The sequence below is a fragment of the Exophiala viscosa genome, assembly GCF_022695815.1.
Source record: "Exophiala viscosa unplaced genomic scaffold EDD37scaffold_10, whole genome shotgun sequence".
Lineage (NCBI taxonomy): Eukaryota > Fungi > Ascomycota > Eurotiomycetes > Chaetothyriales > Herpotrichiellaceae > Exophiala > Exophiala viscosa.
Genome location: NW_026944362.1, coordinates 1 through 21,345, shown reverse-complemented (window position 1 = coordinate 21,345; position 21,345 = coordinate 1). Strand labels below are relative to the sequence as shown.

The 21,345-nt window shown below is 49.9% G+C and overlaps 9 protein-coding genes across 9 annotated transcripts; 5 read left to right on the top strand and 4 right to left on the bottom strand.

The window, feature by feature from the left end:
• Window positions 1-93: 93 nt before the first annotated feature.
• EDD37DRAFT_659089 (putative benzoate 4-monooxygenase cytochrome P450) lies at window positions 94-1,888 on the top strand (the record flags this gene model as incomplete). Its single annotated transcript, XM_062819015.1, has 4 exons — window positions 94-471; window positions 538-1,091; window positions 1,144-1,432; window positions 1,526-1,888. 4 exons carry the CDS (start codon window positions 94-96, stop codon window positions 1,886-1,888), a joined length of 1,584 nt encoding a protein of 527 aa, XP_062667114.1.
• A 2,014-nt stretch (window positions 1,889-3,902) lies between these two features.
• EDD37DRAFT_105985 (Lipocalin-like domain-containing protein) lies at window positions 3,903-4,892 on the bottom strand. The gene is made up of 2 exons (XM_062809175.1): window positions 4,153-4,892; window positions 3,903-4,084 (listed from the first exon to the last, which is right to left on the bottom strand). The coding sequence occupies exons 1-2, from the start codon at window positions 4,603-4,605 to the stop codon at window positions 4,028-4,030; spliced, it is 510 nt and encodes a 169-aa protein (XP_062667113.1). The 5' UTR covers window positions 4,606-4,892; the 3' UTR covers window positions 3,903-4,027.
• Window positions 4,893-5,263: 371 nt separating this feature from the next.
• Window positions 5,264-6,402, top strand: EDD37DRAFT_105981 (3-hydroxyisobutyrate dehydrogenase, variant; the record flags this gene model as incomplete). The annotated part of the gene is made up of 3 exons (XM_062809174.1): window positions 5,264-5,496; window positions 5,545-5,998; window positions 6,075-6,402. The coding sequence occupies exons 1-3, from the start codon at window positions 5,293-5,295 to the stop codon at window positions 6,398-6,400; spliced, it is 984 nt and encodes a 327-aa protein (XP_062667112.1). The 5' UTR covers window positions 5,264-5,292.
• A 494-nt stretch (window positions 6,403-6,896) lies between these two features.
• Window positions 6,897-7,937, top strand: EDD37DRAFT_672807 (malate/L-lactate dehydrogenase; the record flags this gene model as incomplete). Its single annotated transcript, XM_062819458.1, has 1 exon — window positions 6,897-7,937. One exon carries the CDS (start codon window positions 6,897-6,899, stop codon window positions 7,935-7,937), a length of 1,041 nt encoding a protein of 346 aa, XP_062667111.1.
• Window positions 7,938-8,129: 192 nt separating this feature from the next.
• Window positions 8,130-10,242, bottom strand: EDD37DRAFT_668056 (cyclohexanone monooxygenase; the record flags this gene model as incomplete). The annotated part of the gene is made up of 6 exons (XM_062819314.1): window positions 8,130-8,593; window positions 8,650-9,049; window positions 9,106-9,203; window positions 9,267-9,520; window positions 9,604-9,765; window positions 9,821-10,242. The coding sequence occupies 6 exons, from the start codon at window positions 10,240-10,242 to the stop codon at window positions 8,130-8,132; spliced, it is 1,800 nt and encodes a 599-aa protein (XP_062667110.1).
• Window positions 10,243-10,963: 721 nt separating this feature from the next.
• EDD37DRAFT_611747 (fungal-specific transcription factor domain-containing protein) lies at window positions 10,964-13,411 on the bottom strand (the record flags this gene model as incomplete). Its single annotated transcript, XM_062815310.1, has 8 exons — window positions 10,964-11,057; window positions 11,130-11,534; window positions 11,612-11,794; window positions 11,857-12,464; window positions 12,522-12,602; window positions 12,666-12,994; window positions 13,068-13,265; window positions 13,330-13,411. 8 exons carry the CDS (start codon window positions 13,409-13,411, stop codon window positions 10,964-10,966), a joined length of 1,980 nt encoding a protein of 659 aa, XP_062667109.1.
• Window positions 13,412-13,980: 569 nt separating this feature from the next.
• On the bottom strand, window positions 13,981-15,135 carry EDD37DRAFT_611746 (beta-lactamase-like protein; the record flags this gene model as incomplete). The annotated part of the gene is made up of 2 exons (XM_062815309.1): window positions 13,981-14,722; window positions 14,777-15,135. The coding sequence occupies 2 exons, from the start codon at window positions 15,133-15,135 to the stop codon at window positions 13,981-13,983; spliced, it is 1,101 nt and encodes a 366-aa protein (XP_062667108.1).
• A 527-nt stretch (window positions 15,136-15,662) lies between these two features.
• On the top strand, window positions 15,663-17,988 carry EDD37DRAFT_668054 (fungal trichothecene efflux pump; the record flags this gene model as incomplete). The annotated part of the gene is made up of 7 exons (XM_062819313.1): window positions 15,663-15,830; window positions 15,901-16,129; window positions 16,199-16,333; window positions 16,395-16,821; window positions 16,883-17,037; window positions 17,097-17,325; window positions 17,390-17,988. 7 exons carry the CDS (start codon window positions 15,663-15,665, stop codon window positions 17,820-17,822), a joined length of 1,776 nt encoding a protein of 591 aa, XP_062667107.1. The 3' UTR covers window positions 17,823-17,988.
• A 71-nt stretch (window positions 17,989-18,059) lies between these two features.
• EDD37DRAFT_611744 (chaperonin 10-like protein) lies at window positions 18,060-19,161 on the top strand (the record flags this gene model as incomplete). The annotated part of the gene is made up of 6 exons (XM_062815308.1): window positions 18,060-18,077; window positions 18,116-18,176; window positions 18,438-18,713; window positions 18,774-18,969; window positions 18,995-19,039; window positions 19,122-19,161. 6 exons carry the CDS (start codon window positions 18,060-18,062, stop codon window positions 19,159-19,161), a joined length of 636 nt encoding a protein of 211 aa, XP_062667106.1.
• Between the last annotated feature and the right edge of the window lie 2,184 nt (window positions 19,162-21,345).

Genomic DNA, 21,345 nt, shown 5'->3' with positions numbered 1-21,345 from the left:
CAGGTCGTCTTCGAAACGCCCCGTACACATCTTACGTTCAGAGACAACCACGAACTCCAGGACGAGAAACTACTCAAGCATCGTCCGCCTGCGATGATGCTGTTGTTTCGAGAAGTTGTTACCGATCCGCTACCATGGCTTTCGGCGTTGGCTGTCCTCTCACTGCTCGGATATGTGGTGTATCAACGCTTCCTACACCCCTTAGCGAAATACCCGGGCCCCTTCCTCGCGTCTTTAACAGATGTCTGGCAGGCCCATCAATTCATGACTCTTCAACAGCCATACTACTTGACCAAGTTACACGAAAAACACGGCCCGATTGTACGTTACGGCCCAGACAAGCTGAGCGTTACAGACGAGGCCTGTATTCCAATCATTTATCAGAAGTCGGGCAAGTCGATGCCAAAGACGGAGTTTTACGATGCTTATGGCGCAGCACACCCTAATGTCTTTGGAATGCGTAATGAGAATGTAAGTGGCCATTTATTCTCATGTTTGTTTAACGGCCTAATATCTCTAATGCAAGGGAAACGATAGATCCATTCCATTCGACGACGCCACATGTCTTATAGCTTTTCCAGTAGTTACGTCAAGGAAATGGAACCGTATCTCGATATAAACATCAAGCTTTTGAACGAAAAGATCATTCGGTACTGTCTCACAGGAGAGGTATTCGACCTGAAGAAGCTCCTGCATTACTATGTCATCGATGTCTTGGGAGAACTGGCCTTTAGCAACTCATTCGGAATTCAGGAGACCGATGACGAATCGCGAATTCCTCCTGTCGTCGACCATAGCTTGCTTGCAGCAGTCACCGGAGCTTGGCCTCTGATGACCAAGACACTGAAGACATATCTCCCGTTTGTCCCGCACGCTGGACTTCAGCAGTTGTTCAAGGGTCGTCAGGCGTGCGCTGACCTCGCATCGCGGAGCGTCCAACGGAGAATAGACAATGTGCAACTCCAGCAGGAACTTGATCCTGATGCGGCCGAACGAAAGGATTTATTGACAAACTTGATCTTAGCAAAGCATCCCGATACGGGGGAACGACTTACTCAAATGGATCTCGAGACTGAAGCATTTGGTTTCATGTGAGTTTGAATGTCTCCTCAGGTGTACGCGAACTGACACCATTCACAATAGCATTGCAGGTACACACACGACAAGCGCCACGACTACTTTACTATTCTACCATTTACTGCATAACCCTGGACTTATGGACAAGTGCGTCTCTGAGGTCGACGCAAATCTCCCTCCGCTGGAGAGAGGCCAAGAAGCGTATCCGCTTACGGTCGCCGAGGCGTCCTTACCTTATCTGAAGAACTGTATCAAGGAGAATTTCCGTGTCACTCCCGTTTTCACCATGCCACTTGCCCGACGGGTCATGTCTCCCGAAGGGGTTGTTATCGCAGGTCAACATATTCCACAAGGTGTATGTCTATATCCCTTCTTTTTGTTGTTTTTGGCTTTGGAGCCTTTGACAACACTACGCATAGATCATGCTGCTAATGTGTTTCACCATTAGACATCGGTAGCCGTCTGCAATCATGCATTTCATCATAACCCCGATGTTTGGGGCTCTGATCACAATGTCTTTGACCCTTCGAGGTGGGAGCGGCCCGAGGTGAATGCTAAATCACGTCTTCTCATGCATTTTGGCCTAGGAGGGCGCCAGTGCATTGGTAAGACGGTGGCGACGACAAACATTTATAAGGTCGTAAGCATACTTCTCAGAAAGTTTCGTTTCGAGTTACCGAATGACCAGGAAGCGATGGAAGTTGAGAGAGGTCTCTACGTCGGGAAGATACCAGAAATGGTAAGTGTGGGCATCAGTGACCTCAAGAGACCGCTGCTTGTGAAGGCGAAAACGAGGAACAAGCAGGAGTAAGGGAACGTCGCGCATAGTTTTCCGCCCGATCCTTACGACTGTGAAATACTACACATGAGTTAATTATGTAGTTCAGTAGCGGTACCTGTCTCAATTGAGTATGGTTTTATCACTACAACCAAGGTGACTCTTGAATAGTGTGCTCGACCCAAATTCTCGTCTATGTACTCTCTCACTTACCACCCCAGTCAGTCTTCACTTGACGGGCTTTGCTATACCTACTCGTCCACATATGTTGTTTCGCATACAAGAACGCTCATCCAAACACGCGACGAGCCAAATCCCTTTGTCTACCTATCCGCGGACACGCCGTCACGGTCGAAGGAGAAGCGAAGCACGTCATCACCATATTCGACCCAGAGGCAAACGCGTCTGGGAAGTCTTCGTGCTCGAAAGCATTCACGAGAAGGGCAAGTGGAATCGCACGACTGACAGTAAGTCACCCCAAAGACCCTTGAATGGTGCAAGCCGCTTGCTTCGGAACTGTTTAGTGCCGACGCGACTTCGAGATCGTCGGTGCGAATGTTGCCTTTCGGCCTGGACGCAGATACTGACCAGAGATAGATATGAAAGAGGTTGTGCTGGACGCAGTAAAAAGACTAGTCATGCATCACGAGTAGGGATACGCCGGTGGAGGGTAAGTGATTCCTAAACTTGCTCTGCACAGGTTGCGCTCTGCGTAGATCGTCCGGGGAAGTTCCAGCTCTGGAAAATACAACAATGGATATGAGAGTTCCTTCGGCTCTGCTCGAAAGGTGGTAACGTTAGTGGATGAGTGGTTCAGGAAAGAGCAGATCTCCTAGGACGGCTTCAAGTGTGAAAGACATGGAGGCAAAACCGATGAATGGTGTTACAAGACCAGCTGAAGCGGATTGAGGTTCTCCTTGCGACGAAAGTCACTGCATGCCTTTGGTGCGCCGTTCAGACTGCGGCGCTGCTAATGAAAACCAAGAATTGAAGGCAGGTGGGAACACGATCAAGAGTTCGGAAAGGAAGACCTTGGGCACTCTTACGACTCACTAATCACTATCTCCGACGACCATGGCGAGACACCTTGATCGGGAGGACTAGGGTTCCAGGGACAAGGTAAATGGAGTGGTCTCTACTCGCATACTGCTGCTGGCTTTACCAAGTCATGTGAGCCTCACTAATTTTAAACGGCTCTGCTTGGCCGCTCAGCATCTTAGAGAATCCCTTTGCCGCGGCAGGTCGCCGGCTCAAATCTCCAAAACTTCGACCAGCGGCCAGCGATCGCCGCATTATCCTTCTTCCTAGTTAAAGGCCCTAGATCTGCGAGCCATGATCGCTCAAGCCGTGGTGAGCATTAGAAGATCTCAACGACAAGACTTACACCAATCTACCCGGAGTATTCGCGCTAGGGTTAGAGGACGACGCGATCAGGAGACGACTATCTCGAGTACGAGGGAGGGCGAGGGGTCCGACGGACCGCCCCTCTAACGCGCGGGGTCGTCGACGATCAGGGGCGGCCGCTATTATCGTCGTCGTCTCGTCGACGCCTCACGGAATCCAAAATGTACGTATCACATTAGGGAGTACTAGAGTCGGTAGAAACTGCCGAGGAACTTCGTTTGTTACCAATATTGGCACAGGCACGGGTGCTTTAAAATAGTTTGCCTACGTGTAAAAACTCGGAAGTATTTACCGTGTATGAGTCTTTCGAAGATATTTCGTCAAGAAGCGATTGCTTACCTGTACCTAGTCATGGCGAGATGGTAAAACAATATCAGAGATAAGACACAGTACTCCCGTGAACATAGTAAGCATGGGGTACTGATTCACTATGTATAGCTTCATGACCTTCCGACCTCACCTATATATTGTAAATCCCACCCACAGGTATACCTATTAACCTATTGGGTCGCCACGTTCAACGGCCTCCCACAGCTTCTATGCAGAAGCCGGTAGGGCCTCAACAATTAGACAGAAAACGGTGCGCCTTACAACTTCAAAACTGCGTGCGTCTCGCAACTCTTGCTACTCTTGTTGTATAACTAAGATATCGACCGGTACCACGTAAGCCGGCGAGCTGAATCTGTCTACCGTTGCTGTGGTTTACCGGCAGTGGAAGCGTCGTAGAGCATTCTGATGGTTTTACAAGAGGTGCTATGGAGATGACGATCACGACGGAGCTTCCACTCGCTCCCATTTGAGGACCGTCCACCCTTGGGATCCATCCTACACGGTGTCGGTTAGTAATAGACATATTAGGACAGTTGAAGGGCCTTTCTGGGCAAGCAACTCACCTCGAGCACGATCGGGTCGACTGGCCGCAAAATCTTGAAATACTTGCCATTCTCTTCCACGTGCTGCACTCTCCGGGTTTGGTAGCCTCCCACCCGGGTTGGGTCACTGGCGACTTCGACCTTGGTTCTCCATGACAGACCCTTGTCGTCCTCGGACAGTTCCATATATCCGCAGTACATGCTCAGGCCGCGAGCGACATTGGCAATTTCTGCGTCACTCCGTTTGGCCCAAAGTATCTTTGAATCCATGGAGAACTGCTTGATCCGTTCAGGCTCCGCGAGATGTGCGGCCAGGTATCCATTGCGACTGAGATAACTTCGACCCAATGGATTGTCCCCATGAGGTTTGAAAAGCAGCTTGGCATTTGGGCCTTCTCTATCATACACTCCATAAGACACACATTTCCATCCACCTGCCAGCCTTTCACGATGTTTAAGCCATAGTTCTGACATTTTCAGTAACAGGGGGCGTATTATCGATGAAGTGATTCAGCAATCAAACGAAATCTTATGATGTTTTGCAATGTCTCTTCACTTGGCGGTCAGCGACACAGAATAAGGGTGTGGACTGATATCGGCATAATGTTATCGGATGGTCTTGCATCTCGAATTCGCAGACAGCTGGTAGAAACCCTAGTCCGCCAGTCATGTACCGTTACCTCGTTCATTGAAGAAACTGGAGTCGACGAAATTTGGTTGTCAGCCAAATTTGCTAGCCGAACAGCCGAATACCCGAGCAGCCGATCTCGCCTCCAAGGCAGGTAGGTCATCGTAATCCTTTGGACTAGTTTCTTCATCAGTGTCATTTCAACTTTACAAAAAAGACAATCGAAAAGTACTTCTTGGTGACCTCGGTCGGACTCCTCCAGTTTTGAAGGTAGCTTAGTCTGGTGTGCCGGCGCCCGAAGATGTCGGGCCCGGAACAGACGGCATCTGATCGCAACTCGAGCATTCTATAACTCGAAGAGATTTCATTGACGAGAGAGTCCCAGTGATTGGAAGTTCTGGTCCTGTCCCCGTGCTCGGATCTAAAAGCAATAGGATACCAGCCCCATCAGCGATCGTTAACTCTTCCCATATATATACGTCTTAGGAGACAAGCCAAAAATGCCTTCAACCGGGCGGACTGAAGATGGAGGAATGCCGAACGTGACCTACGGCTTTATTGGTATTGGAAGGATGGGATTCCCCATGGCACTCAATTTTCGAGCCAAGATGCCATCAAGATCGAAGCTGCTCGTGTGCGATGTCAATCAGTCGCGGGTGAAGGAATTTCTCCGGCAGTCCAAATCCCTGGGACCTGTGGACATGGCTTCGTGTCCCAAGGAAGTTGCGGAACAATGTGTGAGTGCCCTCGTTTGATAAGAAGACAGCCATGCCAATCCTGTCTAGGATATCATCCTCACGTCATTGCCACCCGGCAAGCCAGTCTTGCAAGTCTTTCTGGACCCGTCGACCGGCATCATGGCAGCTGGAGTCCGTGACAAGTCCAAACTTGTGATTGACACTTCGACGATGGACGTCCAGACCTCATTGAATGTCTCTAAGCAAGTTGTAGCTTCCGGGTTCGGACATTTTGTCGACTGCCCCGTCTCAGGAGGCATGATTTTCGCCGAGACTGGAAACTTGAGCTCCATGGTTGGAAGCTCCAAGGAACTCTTCGATCGAGTCAAGCCTATCATTCTGCCATTCTCGGATCCCAAAAAGATATATCACTGTGGGCCCGCCGGCGCAGGGCTTGCCGCCAAGATCATCAACAATTACGTTGCAAGTGTGAGCTACGTGGGCTTGTGCGAAGGAATCAATGCTGGTGTTCGTTATGGTCTGGATCCGGAAGTTCTAACAGGTGAGCTTTAACTGTTGTTGCTGGTTCACTGCTCTGCATCTTCTTGTGACTGAAATTCCGCTGATTTCGCGACCAGATGTCATTAATGCGGGCAGTGGCATGTGCTGGAATTCGTTGCACATGTGTCCCATCAAGGGAGTTCAATCCACTTCGTCAGCGAGTCGGGATTTCTTGAGTGGTCCAGATGGTGGACCAGGCTTTGACTTGGCGACCGAGAGTACTGAAATGACGATCGAACTGATGGATCACGTCAATGCCAAGTCCATCATGGCGCCCGTGATGAGAGATCTCTGGAAGCGCGCGCAAGCCAGTACGTTATGTCAGGGAAAGGAGTACAGAAGCGTGTATCGACTTTTCTCCGAGGAAGATGGTCGTGCATTGGAGAATGGCGGGCCTGATTGATGAATAGAATAACTTAGTCGAGTTTTCCCCGACCATCAGCCGCTGTCTATGACAGAATAGCAGTGCTACACGTACTAGTAGTTTAAACAGAAAAACAGAAGAGAAAAGTGACAAGGGACCCTTCCCTTAAGCGAAGGTACTCAAAAGCCGGGGCCCCGGCCATGATCCGCAGCGTGCCAAATGTTCTCCAGGATGGGGGGAAGCTATCAAGGGCAAACCATACCTAGGTAATTGAACAGCCGAACAGCCGGTCGACCGACTTTCACTGTCGTACTACGACATCCAAGATCACACACAGATGCCCCACAGAACGAATTTTCTGGGGAAGGATCGCGCTGTACTGTCAAATTTAGATTTACTGCGCAGGAGGCCTCGACGAGCAGTTGCCCAAAAGTCCAAGCACTTAAGCATCTCGCATTAGCCTGGGCCGAATTCCACCACAAATCCCATTCAAACTTGTTTTCTACCATCGAGGGCATTTCATTTTAGTGTCAACATGGGTAGTCTAGGGAAGACCGACGACGTGGCAATGACCGAGGTTCCCATTACAGAGGCGATACAGGTGTGTCAAGCCGCCCTTGAAAAGGCGGGAGGATATCCGCCCAGCGACGCAGAGATCATCACGCAACATTTGGTCGACGCCGAGTGCCGAGGGAGTCCTATGGCTGGATTGGCTAGGGCATTGAGCATCATCGATCACCTTCAAAAGAGTCCAGGTCCAACCAAATCCTCAAAGGACATCGAGACGACCAGCGAAGGTCCTACATCTGTCAAACTCAATGGCTGCAACGTGGTGGGATATCTGGTAGCTCACAGAGCGACCGAGCTGGCGATTGAGAAAGCCAAAGCATCGGGCATGGCTATTGTGGGCGCCAATGATTTCTGGTATAGCGGGAATTTGGCGTATTTTGCCGAGATGGCCACTAAACATGACATGATCTCGGTGATTTTCTCCAATTGTTCTCCCATGGTCGCGCCTGAAGGTGCGGTCGAGGGTCGATTTGGCACAAATCCCATGTGTATAGGGTTTCCTACCTCTCTCAAGGATCGGCCAGTGATATGGGATATTGGGACCAGCAATATCATGCACGCGCAGATTATGCGCGCCCAACGACTTGGGATCAGCTTGCCGGAAGGCGCCGCCTACACCAAAGATGGCCAGCCGACGACAGATCCGGCCACGGCCATTGACGGCGCGATGACGGTCTGGGGCGGCCATAAAGGTAGTGGTTTGGCCGTCATGATTCAATTACTGGGAATGGCTGCAGGCAGCAGTGCGAGACCAGAGGGATTGAGTGGGTTCGGGTACCTGGTCATGATGTTTGACCCAGCCGTTCTTCGACCGATCGATGAGGTGAAGCAGGAAGCGGACGAGTATGCCGAATGGCTGCGATCGGCCAAACCTCTGGACGGTGGACCTCCGGTGCGCATGCCGTTTAATGGGAGCTATGAACGTCGCAAGACTGCAGTCGAGCGTGGGACGATTCGAATACCGACGGTTCTGATGGAGCAATTGCGCAAGAGAGGTGCTACATAGGCTGAAGAAACATTTCAACTGCGTGCATGACATTGCATGACATTCCATGCTGCCGAGATCCCACCAAGGCTAACTTAAGTAGTGTTTAGATAAACCAGCTTGATCGGCATCTCCAGGCATCTATGTGAGCAATTACATCTGGTGTACTCTCAAGTGAACGGCTGGATGAGCAACTCAGTAAATGTCTGTCTCTCACGCTTCCACATCCCAAAAAGCTCTATCCCTCTTCTCGTGTTCCTTGTCAAGAACGTCAAAATACCAGACAGCGTTACCATCTGCTGACAACTCCGTTTCCGTGAACCCATTGCCCCAATAAGCATACCGATTGTTCCCCCAATACTCAATATCGAAATCCTCGAACCGTGGCTCCTTCATCACTTCAAAATAATGTAATCGACTTCCCGGCCAGATGGCAGTGACAGGCCCATGTTTCTTGCCGTTCTTGAACCAGCTGCTGCAGCTCGATGACCACGCTGTTCTTTTGAGGAGCTCATGTGTGTGGATCTGCAGTTCGTCAATGGCTCGTTTGGAAGGAGACAGGCATTTGATCGATGTCCGCTGCATGTGTGAGATCACTTTGAACATGTATCGCGTGTGCCATTCAATAATCGGAAGAACCGAGCCGTGCGAGGCCGGACCATTGGGACCAATCCAATCTAGACCCCAAGGATCAGCGTGTTGCTCTGCAAAAAGGCGACGGAAAAACACCTACAAAACATGTTTGGGAAACCTTCTGCCATGATTGACAGATATCCCTTGGGAAAGTCTGCCCATTCGTCGCCGAGGTTCCGGCCATTGCGGCCGATGATGTCGTACGAAGGCCTCGTCACGTCGAAGCCCGTGGCGAAGATGATGACGTCCACCTTTGTCTCTGTGCCACTGGCATCAATGACACCGTCTTCTGTCACACCGATGACAGAGTCTGTGATGACATCGACGTTCGGGCGACGCAGGGCGGAGAGGTAGTCCGAGCCTGGTGTCATTCGTCGGCATCCCAGAGCGTAGGGGGGAACCAAATGGTTTAACAGACGAGAGTCGCCGTCTAGTTGCTTGCGCATGCTTTCTGTCACGAACTCTCGCGACGCCTTTTGGTCATCGCTGTGCAGATGCATCTGTGAGAAGCCTTAGCCGGACATTCAATGCCTGCTTCCAAAGTTTCTCAACCCACCAAGAGGAATCGTTTGTTCAGCTCTCCTTCAAGGTCGCAACAGTACTGATTGTGATGACCGTCTGTCTTCCTGAACTGGTCTTTTTGGTCCTCGGAGTCTGTAAATAAGGTCAGCCGGAGGGATCTTCTGGCATGTATCAAAACCTCGGATCGTTTCGCACATTGAAAGTTCACTCCGCCCGGCGCCGCATATTTGGCACCGAATCCGGCCGTAATCCAAATTGGGGATCGTAGATACGGGATTAACTTCTTCACCCGGCGCTGGATGGATGGAATGATCTGAACAGCAGACGATCCTCCACCCACGACCGCGACAGTCTTGCCTTCGAGTTCGTAACTGTTGTCCCAGCTGGCGCTGTGCATCACTTTGCCTTGAAAATTGGCGATCCCTGGGATATCAGGATACTGCCATGTGCTATGGCAGAAACAAGGGAAGTCAGCGAGCGGGACATTTCAACGGCCTGCGTGGGGAAAGAAGGTCAATAGACAAGGACTTACTTTAACACCCCATGGCAACTCGCCAGTACTCTTCCCTCGTCCACCCATGATTTGCCGTCTCGATCCACGCCGTGCACTTTCCAGAGTCCAGAATCGTCATGCCATTCCGCCCTTGTGACTTTGTGCCCAAATTTGATCCGGTCGATCAGTCTGTTCTCGACGCTAAGTAGAAGTAAGCAGTTGGTTCACAATATCCGTAGTGGATATGTTTTCCTACGCCCAATCCTTGATGTATTGCCAAATCTCCTCGCTCCCGGCGTAATACGAACTCCACTCTGGACTTCGAGCGAATGTCCATTGATAGGCGTGCGCCGGAATGTCACAGGCGCAACCAGGGTATCGATTCTCCAGCCATGTCCCGCCGACGTCTTCATTCTTCTCATAGATAGAGAATGTCACTTGTCCAGGCGCGAATTGACGGGCTGCCTTGTAAGCAATGTTGAGTCCAGCTGCTCCAGCTCCGACGATGATGATGTGAACACGACTTGGCGTGTGAAGGGGAGACTCGACGATCGTGTAATCTGGTTGAAATCCACGGTACCATTCATTTTCGTGCACGTGGTCAGCTTGTGGCTTGCCAATATGACCACGAAGACCCAACGATGGGACAGTGTCCGTTTTCTGCTGGGCGTGCGGCATGTTACAAAGAGAATGATGAAGGGGGAAGTTAAGTCAGTAGATGCCTGACAGCGATGCAAGATAACTGGCTACCTAAGACACTCTGCCTTAAAGTAGGTCTCTATGGCATATTTGTATCTTTTTCAACATCTTACCAGAGCTCGTCCATGTCAGAGACTACCTTGCCTTTGGAGTGAGCGAGTTCTGCAGGCCACCATTTACAAGGGTGGATCCGCACAAATAGAGACACTCTGATGAACAAAGGAGATCATCGCATGGTTTCGGCTATGGCTGACTTCATTTTGGGATCTGTCGGTTGTTCGGTAAAAACTAGGCTGACTCAGACTCTCTATCATCCCTGACCTCGGGCGATTTTGTGGCACGTGTATGATACAAACTTCCATTTTAGGATGATGAGGAGCCACGGTAAGATCCGGGTGGGCGAGTGTCTCCTGAAAGCTTCGCCCGGATGAAGTTTGCCGTCGCACATGCTTCCTTACATTACTGCAAAATTCCGTCGGAACAACTTTGAGAGGAGTGCATGGGTGGGTGCGTTTGTACCTACAGAGCTATGGCATGGCAGTGCGTAGCTTATGGATCAAAAAAGTCCGCTGGTAGACTGTTACTTCACCCTTCGGACATGCACATCTTTCAGGATACCACATCCACTGATCAGCCTCAGTATTCGTTGATTTCGGGAACATGAATGATGATGTCTTGCCAAATTCAAGCTTGGATGGACTTAGGTCGGGAAACCAGCCTGGCTGGTCTCCACGAACTCGTTGAACTTGTCCAAGTCTAGGAAAGAGTTTAAGTGAAGATCAGAGCCGTTGTCACTGGCAGCCACAAAGCGACGTAGGTCAGTCCAAACGGCCATGCAGGCTCAGCCAAGATGCTTGGTAACTCACGGGTAGTCAATGCCATAGATGGAAAAGTCTTGTGGGTCGGCAAAGGTGAAGTCGAAAGTCAGGATATCGTCCACCGAAGGCAGCACTCTCTCACTCGGGCTAAAGTCGTTGGAAGCGGTCCGGTTCAAGGTCGCAGGGTCAGGATGCAACAATTCCATGTTGTTCGAAAAATCGGCCAGAGCCGTGCGTTCACGAGCTTCTCGCTCGGCCGCAATCCTTGACAGCTTCTCTTGGGCTTGCTGGAACAATCGAAACGCTCCATCCGCACCCCAGTAGGTATCTTTTAGTTCCGCTTGGAACATCATGCACAGCTGTAGCCTGTGATGACCCAGACGGGAGATTGAACGAGTCTGCGACTTGCAGTCCAGCAGGTGGATTTGCATCGCCAGGATCAGAGGGGATATACTAGAGCACGTCAACTGTACCGTTCTCGCAGCAATCATCGTATCGCGAAACAAAGGGTTACACTGAGGTGAGCTTACATTGCAGGACTTATGAACTCGACGAGATCCAAATTCATAATCTCTTCGAGAGTGTTGTTCATATTATTCGCAGCCGCCCTTGTTTTTTGAGTGGCTTCAGCCAGACATGATGACTGCGCTGCATCCACTGGATTCTGGGGATGAGAAAGGACATAAGGTCGGAAAAGCATGATCATGATGGCTCTAGATATGCCCATCAGTGAAAGCCCCCACAAGGAATCTTTGTACCTGAGGGCGGGAATTACTCATAATGAATGCGAACTTGACAGGCGAAGAATTGTTCGTATTGGTTCGGTGGTCGCTGACCAAAATTCGCCAATGTTGTGTACTCTTGCAGTTCCGATTCGTGATTTTTGACTTGTGCTTCGTCGGTTCGCCAGATATTCTTCGAATGTAATCGCAATATTCGGCCGAGCAGGATGCTGAGTCTGACAAATTTGCACCACAGCTCGCCGACCACAGTCGATGAGTATAAGAGACACTTGTTTTGGATGTCTTGGGGAATGCCGTCGAGGTCGTCAGCCACGTCCGAAGGCTCCGGGAGGGGCACATCGCAGTCTTCCAGACTGATCCTCATCGGACGACCTTTGATGAAAGCGAGCCATCGATCCCGGACAAGGCAACACCACCAGATTCGCCGGACGGTACGCATCTTATCGGCCGGCAGCAGCCCCCGGCGCCTGTCACCAAAAGAAGAACGATGGAGGCCCATGCACTGAGACATGGATATCGCGATGCCAGTCCAATGCCAAGCTTCAAAGCGATCCTGGCTGTCGGGATGCCAGTAACCGAGAATCAACACAGCCTGTACCAAGACCAGCCGGTCACTTTCTTGATTGTTGTCATACAGTAGCTTCGAATCGCGTCAGTAACATGCCCATTGAAACAATCTCTCCTCTTGCGTACGGACCTTGACATGCTGGTACATTGCAATCTTCATCGCCTTTTTCGTCTGAAACCCAGACCTTTTGACAATGTCCAGAGGCAAAAACTGTCAGATACTATCAGTTGAGGGTAACGATTACCACGAGGGACCACGTGAATGGGCACTGACACTGGCGGCGACATGTAGAATACTCCATAAGAGAATGAGGCTGACGCCTTGGCACCCACGCCTCGAGTATGAATCCAAGAACGACTTGGCATCGAGGACGGGCAGGAGCGGGTGAGCATTGCGAAAGTAGGCGAGCACCGCTGTATCGCAGACATCTTTGGGTGGGATGGAAAAGACCCCTTTGACGCGTAGGAACTCGAGCTCTTCAGGCGGTGTTTCCTTGACCGTGTATCCCGGGACCAAGTACGGTGGCTCGAAGGCGACAGGCTGAGATAAGTCGGTCGGTTTCAGCAATTCCCCTAGGGATCCTGCGGTCTCATCATCGTCTCCTGTGGGAGGTCAGCAAATGCATCTCGGGAGCGTGTAAATGGGGTAAAAATGCGGTTCAGAAGAAAGGGTTACCTGTATATGACAAAGCTGCGCGATTGACAGGCGCAGGAGAGCCGCCGTGCGAGCGCACGAGAGCAGCTCTCGTGCTTGCTCGCGTGGGATTAGAAGCCTCAATTTCGGCGTGGTGTCGTGGAACAACACCTTCAAAAACAGGTAGTTGTGACTGAGAGGGCCTGGAGACGGCCACATGAGAGTTGTCTCCGCTGGAAACTGCGGTTCTGTTCCTGTGGCATTAGTCTCGGTCCAGGGCGGCGAGATCGGCCCGGTAGCTTACCCTCGCGTCTTGCGGGGAACAACGTAGCATTGGACCCCGTCGAGCGAGCAATTCGCACATGGCGGCCCAACAGTGGCCACATTGCACCGCACCTTTCGCAAGTTGCAATTACGACAGGCTATTCTCGCTCGTCGACGCCCGCGTGCACCAGGATTCGGGGACACAAGGCTGGTGTCGGCTACGCGCGCATCGCTCATCTGTTTTTGAGGCGAGGTGTTTCGGCGAGACTGACTTGTCGGTTTATCGGAGCGCAGTCAAGAACCGACGGACCGTCTCCTAGATGGCGATGGAGGAAGGAGGTAGCTACCACAGATTGCTTGGTTGCGATTCGATGGCTTCGCCTTAGAGGTCGTCTGAAGAAACAACCGAGGCTTCGGTAGTTCGGTTCTCGACATCAATCAGTCCATGTCACGTGAGAAGTCACCATGATTCACTACCGTGGATCACTGACACACACAACTTCCCAGTTCCGAGTTCTGGACACAATATATCATCTGCTGAATAGGGTATACAGGGCAATTTCTGGCCTCAAGTAGAAGACAGTCTGAACAAAAGATGTAGGCTCGTGTATGTCTGACCATCATTCTCACCAGAAGTAACACGGCACAGAAGACTATCTGCAAGGCTCATCATGATACTTGACCCAGACAGCTAAGATACAGACTCCGTAGGAAGCCCCTTCTCTATATCAGCGATCCAGTTCCATCTCAAATCTCGACCTAGTCCTCGTTCATACCAGTCATTGATAGACTCGGGAAACAAAGGCATGTTGACATGTCTTGCACAGGAATCATGCGCCAGGAGCAACAACACATTCTCTTGCCCGTCAAATTCTTGCATCTTGCCAATGGAAAGAATCGCTTCGGCCAAGTCCGCGCCCCATTTCGGCCGCCATACAGGACCTTTGGTGGTCATTCCTCGAGACTTGTTCAGCTCCTCGAAGCGTGTACCGGGGCAAAAGGGATTGTCACGGTTCACCAATGGCAGAGGGTTGGGGAGGATCGAGTCGGGCAAAGGCAGATATTCTGATGGCCGAACTTCTCCACAATGATGGGCGCAGTCTCCTCCGAGGAACAGGAACGTCGACTCCGGACCTGTTGTCGTACGGACCAGGGCGCACAGATGGCCGACGCTGTGTCCTGGCGTGTCGAGGAGGTATAGCGATCCGTCATTGAAGTAGTCCACGGCTCGCAGTGATCCGATCTGTAGGGTTTCGGGGCCATCAAAGTCGATTTCTCTGACTTTGCGGCCTTTGATGTCTTGTTCGTTGATCCCTCCCACGCCTGAGTTGCCCCCATTGGTAACGAAGGTCTCCAAGGCATTTGGTCCGAGGACCAAAGTCGTCGACGGAGGAAACAAAGCCATGTTACCCTTGTGATCCCAATGAGTATGGCTGTGGTCCGTTGATCAGCTTTCGCACCAAATCATTGACAAGCCTCAAGCGTACCTCCAGATCACTGCATTGATGTCCTCCCGCTTGATATTGTGTTCTTCGAGCGCATCGACCACGTCTTTCTGGACTGTGATCTGGTGGCCGACCTTCTTCAATCGGTCAGCGACCTCCGACCCCAGCGTTTCAAGATCTGTCGGGACGCCCAGGTCGAACAACAACTTCTGCCCGGAGTGATGTTCGAGCAGAAAGCTGAGAGATGGCACCGCTCGCAGAACCTCCACGCCCTCAATTGGCGGATGGTAGAGATTGTTGCAATTCGACCCGTGGATTGTCACGAGGTCGAGTACCTTGGTCGTAATGGTGACATCCGAATATGGGATGACTAGACCTTGCTGATTGATTCGATCGATCATTGTGAAAATGGCGACGCTGTCTGTCTGAGAAGGCAAGAAGTCGTTAAATCAGTGGTGGCCGAGTGGACACAAACCCTTTAGATGACGACTTTGCACTCTGGTATACGATCTATTTTCTTGATCATACACAAAGTCTTCTCTTGGCCAGAGGAAGTCATTTGAGCAAGCCTTTGTGCAAGTCCTCGATAAGACCGGCTTTTTCGATGAGAGTAAGAATCCCATCTCAAGCCCTCAGCTCATCGCGGTTCCACTGTTTTCGCGGCTTTTACTTGATATTCAGGAGATCAACCCGAAAACTCGTCCATCCAGCCGAACAACCGACTTGCCGAGTTCATTCTTGCCTCCCGTAATTCATACCCCGCAAAGCTGAACAATTGTTGACCCCATGTCTCTGTCACCAAGCCACGAGGGTCATGACTGACTAAAGCGATAAATAGACCAAAATCCCTCTCTGACCCGTGGGGAGAGGCATCATCGTTCCAGTGCTTGTGATACCTTGAAGAGATTCAGTGGTCTTGCATCTCACTATGGTGCCAAACAGTCCCAAAATGGTCACGGCGGAGCAGGCCGACCATGTCGATGAAATTCTCCTCCAGCCTTGGTCACTCGAGAAGCGGCCAGAGGTCATCGTCCCTCGTGCGGATGGTCAGCCCGAGAACGAAAAGATCACCGGACGACTGATCCTCGCCTTCATTGTAGGTACAACTGACTGCCACGTCGACATCTGCAACCAAACTCCCCGCTAACTTGTTCGTGTCTGCACAGGCCTTGATCTCTCAGGTGATTTGCTATGAGAATACGCTCCTCATCCCGGGCTCGCTTTTGTCGTATATCAACGCGGATCTCGGACCTGATCCAGCTTACACGTGGATTTCGGTATGCTGGTCTCTTTGCGCTGCCGTCATGGTTAGTGTGGCTGGCCGCCTCGGCGATATCTTTGGCCGACGATATTTCATGCTGTGCGGTAGCGGTATTGCATTTGTCGGGACAATCAGTGCGTGAACGGCCTCAATCCATGCTAAAGAGCACAATTAGCTAACAAGTGTGTCTCTCCGCTTTTAAGTCGGAGCTACCGCAAAGGGCATTCCTCAGATGATTGTCAGCGGCATCTTCTTTGGCTTCGCGGCAGGCATTCAGGAGACCTACTACGCATGCCTGATGGAGTTGGTGCCCTACAATAAGCGGACTCTGTTTATTGGTAAGAACCGCTGCGAGCCCCACCATGATGGATGATGGATGATTGATGTCTCATCTACTAGGTCTTGGATGTATGTGCGGATTACCGTGCTTGATCTCTCCCCTCATCGCCTATGCTATGATGGAACACTCGAGCCTCGGTTGGAGAGCTCCCTACTGGTACATGACAGCGTGGGCGGGAATAGCCTTTCTCCTTTTGTTCTTCTTCTACAATCCGCCCAACTTCGACACCAAATACCATGGCACCAGACATCGCCTCGAGCTGGCCAAAGAGATCGATTTTGTGGGATTGCTCCTCTTCACCGCGGCCGCCGTCCTCTCTCTCGTGGGCCTCACTTTCGGTGGTGGGATTTACCCCTGGAAATCGGCCAACACCCTGGTTCCGCTCATACTCGGCCTCATCCTCTGGATTGTATTTGGACTATGGGAATGTTTCACCAAGTCGAAGCTCCCTCTGATGCCGCCGCGGCTGTTCCGTCAAGTTCGCTCGTAAGCGTTGATGACGTCGGTGAAGAAGAAAATCGGTTGGAATTACTGACACATCTTCCAGGTTCGACGTCGTCCTGGCCGTGTCATTCGTGAGTGGAATGTTCTACTACAGCGTGCCTATAATCTGGCCCCGAATAACGGCACTCCTCTTTGTCCCGGCCGACAGAATCATCCTGCGTGGGGCCTACGCAATCATTCCAAACTTGGGTACCTGGGGTGAGTCGGACAATCCACCCTACTTACTGGTTTCATGCAGACTGATCTTGAATCTTTAGGTGCCGGTATCTCGCTGGTTCTGATTTTCTCCCGAGTCAAGCATGAAAGATGGGTGATTGTCTTTTGTCTGGTCATCCAGATCTCTCTGATTGGCTCTCTGGCTTCTTTGGGAATTAACGACAACACCCAAGCCGTGGCCACCGTGTCCGTCCTGTCATGTTTCGTCAACCAGCCCCTGTTTCTGGCGTTTGTGATCATCTCCCTCCAACTCGAGAATCAAGTCGACATGTACGTATGAAGCCTCTTCATCTTGTCATTCAAGTCTCTTTTATGTCTGATCAAAGCTTTACAGTGGCATTGCCTCCGGGATTCTTTCTACAGTTCGTCTGATTGGTGGTGCCGTGGGAACGGCTGTCTACAGCACAATCCTCTCGGACGCCTATGCCCCACGTCTCAAGCAAAACATCGAACAAGTCGTGGCCACGACCGGGTTCCCGAAGTCCGAGACGGCCCAGCTTGTCAAAGCAGCGGCCGCGAACACGGCCATAGCCTATCAGGCGGTACCCCATATCACGGCCGAAATTATCAAGTTGTGTCAGGTGGCGGTGAAGAGCGGCTACATTCACGCGGCTCACATCGTCTGGCTGAGTGCTATGGCATTCGGTGGACTATCGCTGATCTGTGCCTTGTTCATTCGAAGCCCATCGGAGGCTCAGAGAACTGGCGCCAGAGCCGTTCACTTGCAGAACGAGTTGTCACCGGCTACTACGGACGAAGCAAAATGATCATAATGTGGACCCATGCGCTATTCAGACGGGCAAGAATACATGTCTCGATGCCCTCCGGAATGCTGGACCTGCAAACCTGCCCGACGGGCTGTAAGAAGAAGTCTGGACATTTGATGCCTTGGACGAATGCTCAGATCCTTCCTGAGGCCAATTTCTGCTTCGGCTGCATAGAGAGGTGTGTGCCAGACGATTTCCCGTAGTTCGCGCCTAGAGCTTATTCGCTGCTCTTCTAAAATGTCCATGATCGCTCCGGTGTGCCAGCACGGATCCGGCTTAGTAATCCATTCCAGGGGCTGGAGCCGTGTTACCAGAACGAGGCATGGGTTGCCTTAATCGCCAAGAATGCCGGCTGTAAGCTTGCTTGATGGTCTCTAGGACGCTGCTGTCTAAGCCTAGGGCCCTAATGAACATATGTGATATCCGGGAGGTTTAATCAAACCGTACGAAAATGCCATGACGGGCCTGGCCTTCAGTCAATTACAAAGCCTTGCATGAAATCTGTTTTCTGCTAAAGGGATCGAACAACCTATAACGATGCCAAATACGTCGTGGTGAGATATGCTGAGGTCAAGGTGTCACTCTTCTAAGAAGGCACACGGATTCTTTTCTTAGGCATATCGATCGAAGCGCAGAACTATGGCCTCATCCGAGAAGGGGCCGGTAATGCGGTCTTGCGGGCTATTCCTGTACCTCAACTCCGTGATGACTACATATTGGTTCGGACTCTGGCGATTGCTTTGAACCCGACGGACTGGACGACTCCTGACGCCGTGGGCGACGACGGCACACTTGTCGGTTGCGACTACGCAGGGATTATGGAAGAAGTCGGGAAGGCGGTCAAGAAGCCGTTCAAGAAGGGAGAACGCATTGCTAGATTCGGACACCGAGGTTTGCTTCTGCCGCGCGGGGTCTTGAAGCTTGCCGACTAGTCCTAGTGATGGTGTATAGGAAATGATGCTAATCCGGAAAACGGCGCCTTTGCGAGATATATCGCTATCAAAGGGAACTTACAAATACACATTCCGGATAGCGTGAGCTTTGAGGCTGCGTGCACAGTCGGCGTCGGCGTGACGACGACCGGGGTATGCACTTTACTATGTGCTCAAATTGCCGCTGCCGCCTGTGGCGAAGGTCAAGACCCACAGTGAGGAACCTGTTTTGATATATAGTGGAAGCACTGCGACTGAAACGATTACGAGTCAGTTCGCCAAGTTGTAAGTCTACGGCCTGCTTGATGTCAACGTGTACGGGATCTAGAGCAAGTATTCGTATTGACATGGCGACTACTTAGATTAGGTCTAAAGGTGGTCACGACGTGCTCGCCCAAGCACTTTAGGTTGATAAAGGAATTGGGAGCCGACCTTATCTATGATTATATGAGACGCTCCCTAGTATGGACTAACCTTTGCGCTGACTGCCGGCGTGCGCCCACAGCACGACACCAAAGTAGGGGAGAAGACTCGGGCGGCCACCGACGGCAAGCTGAAGAACGTGTTCGACACGGTGAACGTCGAGACCTCGACGGCCATCTGTGCCGATACTATTGGTCCCGATAGCGGTGTCTACTGCGATTTGCTCGGACTGGACTGTCCGCGGTTAGATATCTAGTCGACCTTCTTCCTGGAGTATAGTATATCGGGTGAATCGTATATTTTCGAGAGGGAGAAGTACGAGGCACGCTCGTAGGACTTTGCATTTGCTTACAGGTTCCTGGAGCTGGCCGAGAAGCTATGGGCGGCCGGGAAGTTTAGACCTTATCCGTAACGTATTGGACCTGAAGGTCTTGTCGAAGCGGTTACGGGAATGCAGGAGATGCGTGATGGTAAGGTCAGTGGTGAGAAGTTGGTCTATCGTGTTGAGGAGACTCCATGGCCGTCAGTTACCAAAGAGTGAGAGGGAGTGAGGGAGAGAAAGAGAGTTAGAGAGTCGGCTTTTTGACCGATATCTAATAGCTGACGCCGCTTTTGAAGCCACTACCTCATTAGACCGCGCCACTCTTAACTAGAAAACATCTGGCGACCAAACCTATCCTTCTTTCATCTTTAGTGATTGATATATTGAGTGGCAGTAACGTGTTATGGCATATCTATAGACTCATAGTCATTTAGCGAGTAACCTCCAATACCCTACGACTATGGCTTTGAGCGTCCTCTAGTCCCCGCGCTAGTCTACCTCACCTCGCCTATAGAGATTGAGTAACCAAGCGCACTTAGCTCGGGATCATCCCTGTTTCCATCGTAAGCGAAAAAGGCCCCCTATGTATGAGTGGACGAATACGAGTACGGTCCCTCTCCTAAGTCCTACCATTCATAAGACCGCGTATTCGGGTTCTAGGTCGCCTTAACGAACATAAGCTTCATAAGCTTTAGTAAGCGGATAACTTTAGATAACCTTCACTCTAGATACATAAGTCTAAAGGGAGGGTTAGGGTCGCTCTCTCGACGAAATTTATTAGTGAAAAAAAGTCTCTTAGTACTTTTAAGTACTCTCGACCTCGTAGTAGTAATTATAAAAGCGTAACCTATAACTATAATCTTATAGAACGGTGACCGTTCTATATATAAACTTATACTAAGAAGTATACTAAGGTTTAGGGTTAGTATTAATTCTACGTTAACTATTCTATATTAAATTTCTTAACTTAGGGTTACTACTATATCACGACTATACTATCGATAATCATTAAATTTATAGTTAGAAGTTAATTAGAATATTATTAAGTAGTCGTATATTAAATTTAAATTTATTCGACTTAGAGAGTAGCGTATAGCGTAAGTCGTCGACGCCGTAAACAATATAAGCCTAGCTTATAGCTTACCTATAAACTCTTCTCTAATACGATATAATTCTTTATACTTATTATTAATTTTACTATACTTTTACGAATCTTCGTAAATATCTTTAGCGAAAATATAGTATTAAGAGAAAGTTAGCGAAATAAATTAAAAGTTAAGTATAAAAGTAAAATATTAAGGATATTATTATTTACTTACTAAATTATAATATAGTAGTTCTAAAGCTATAGTATCTATAAGACTATATTTATAATATAGTAATATATAATTTTTATATAAATAGCGAGAAAATTATTTAACGATATATTAATAAGAAATACTAAATAAAGTCTCGAAGTAAATAGAAAGAGTAGCGAAAATACTCGAGGGTTTTACTATAATTCTTCTTTATTAAGAATCTCGAATATTTTATTATTAATTCGAGTTTTACTTCGTAACTATATTTAATAACTCGATAATTATCTATACTATATTAATTAGTATTTTCTTTATTATAATTAAGTTTACTTTTTAATATCGAGTTAATTTCTTCGATACTATCTAGTCGAATTTACGAAGCTATCGAGATATATATCTCGATATCGATAAATTAGCGAACTAAACTATATCTCTAAGATATCGCTATCGCTATAGGGTTAGGGTTAGGGTTAGGGTTAGGGTTAGGGTTAGGGTTAGGGTTAGGGTTAGGGTTAGGGTTAGGGTTAGGGTTAGGGTTAGGGTTAGGG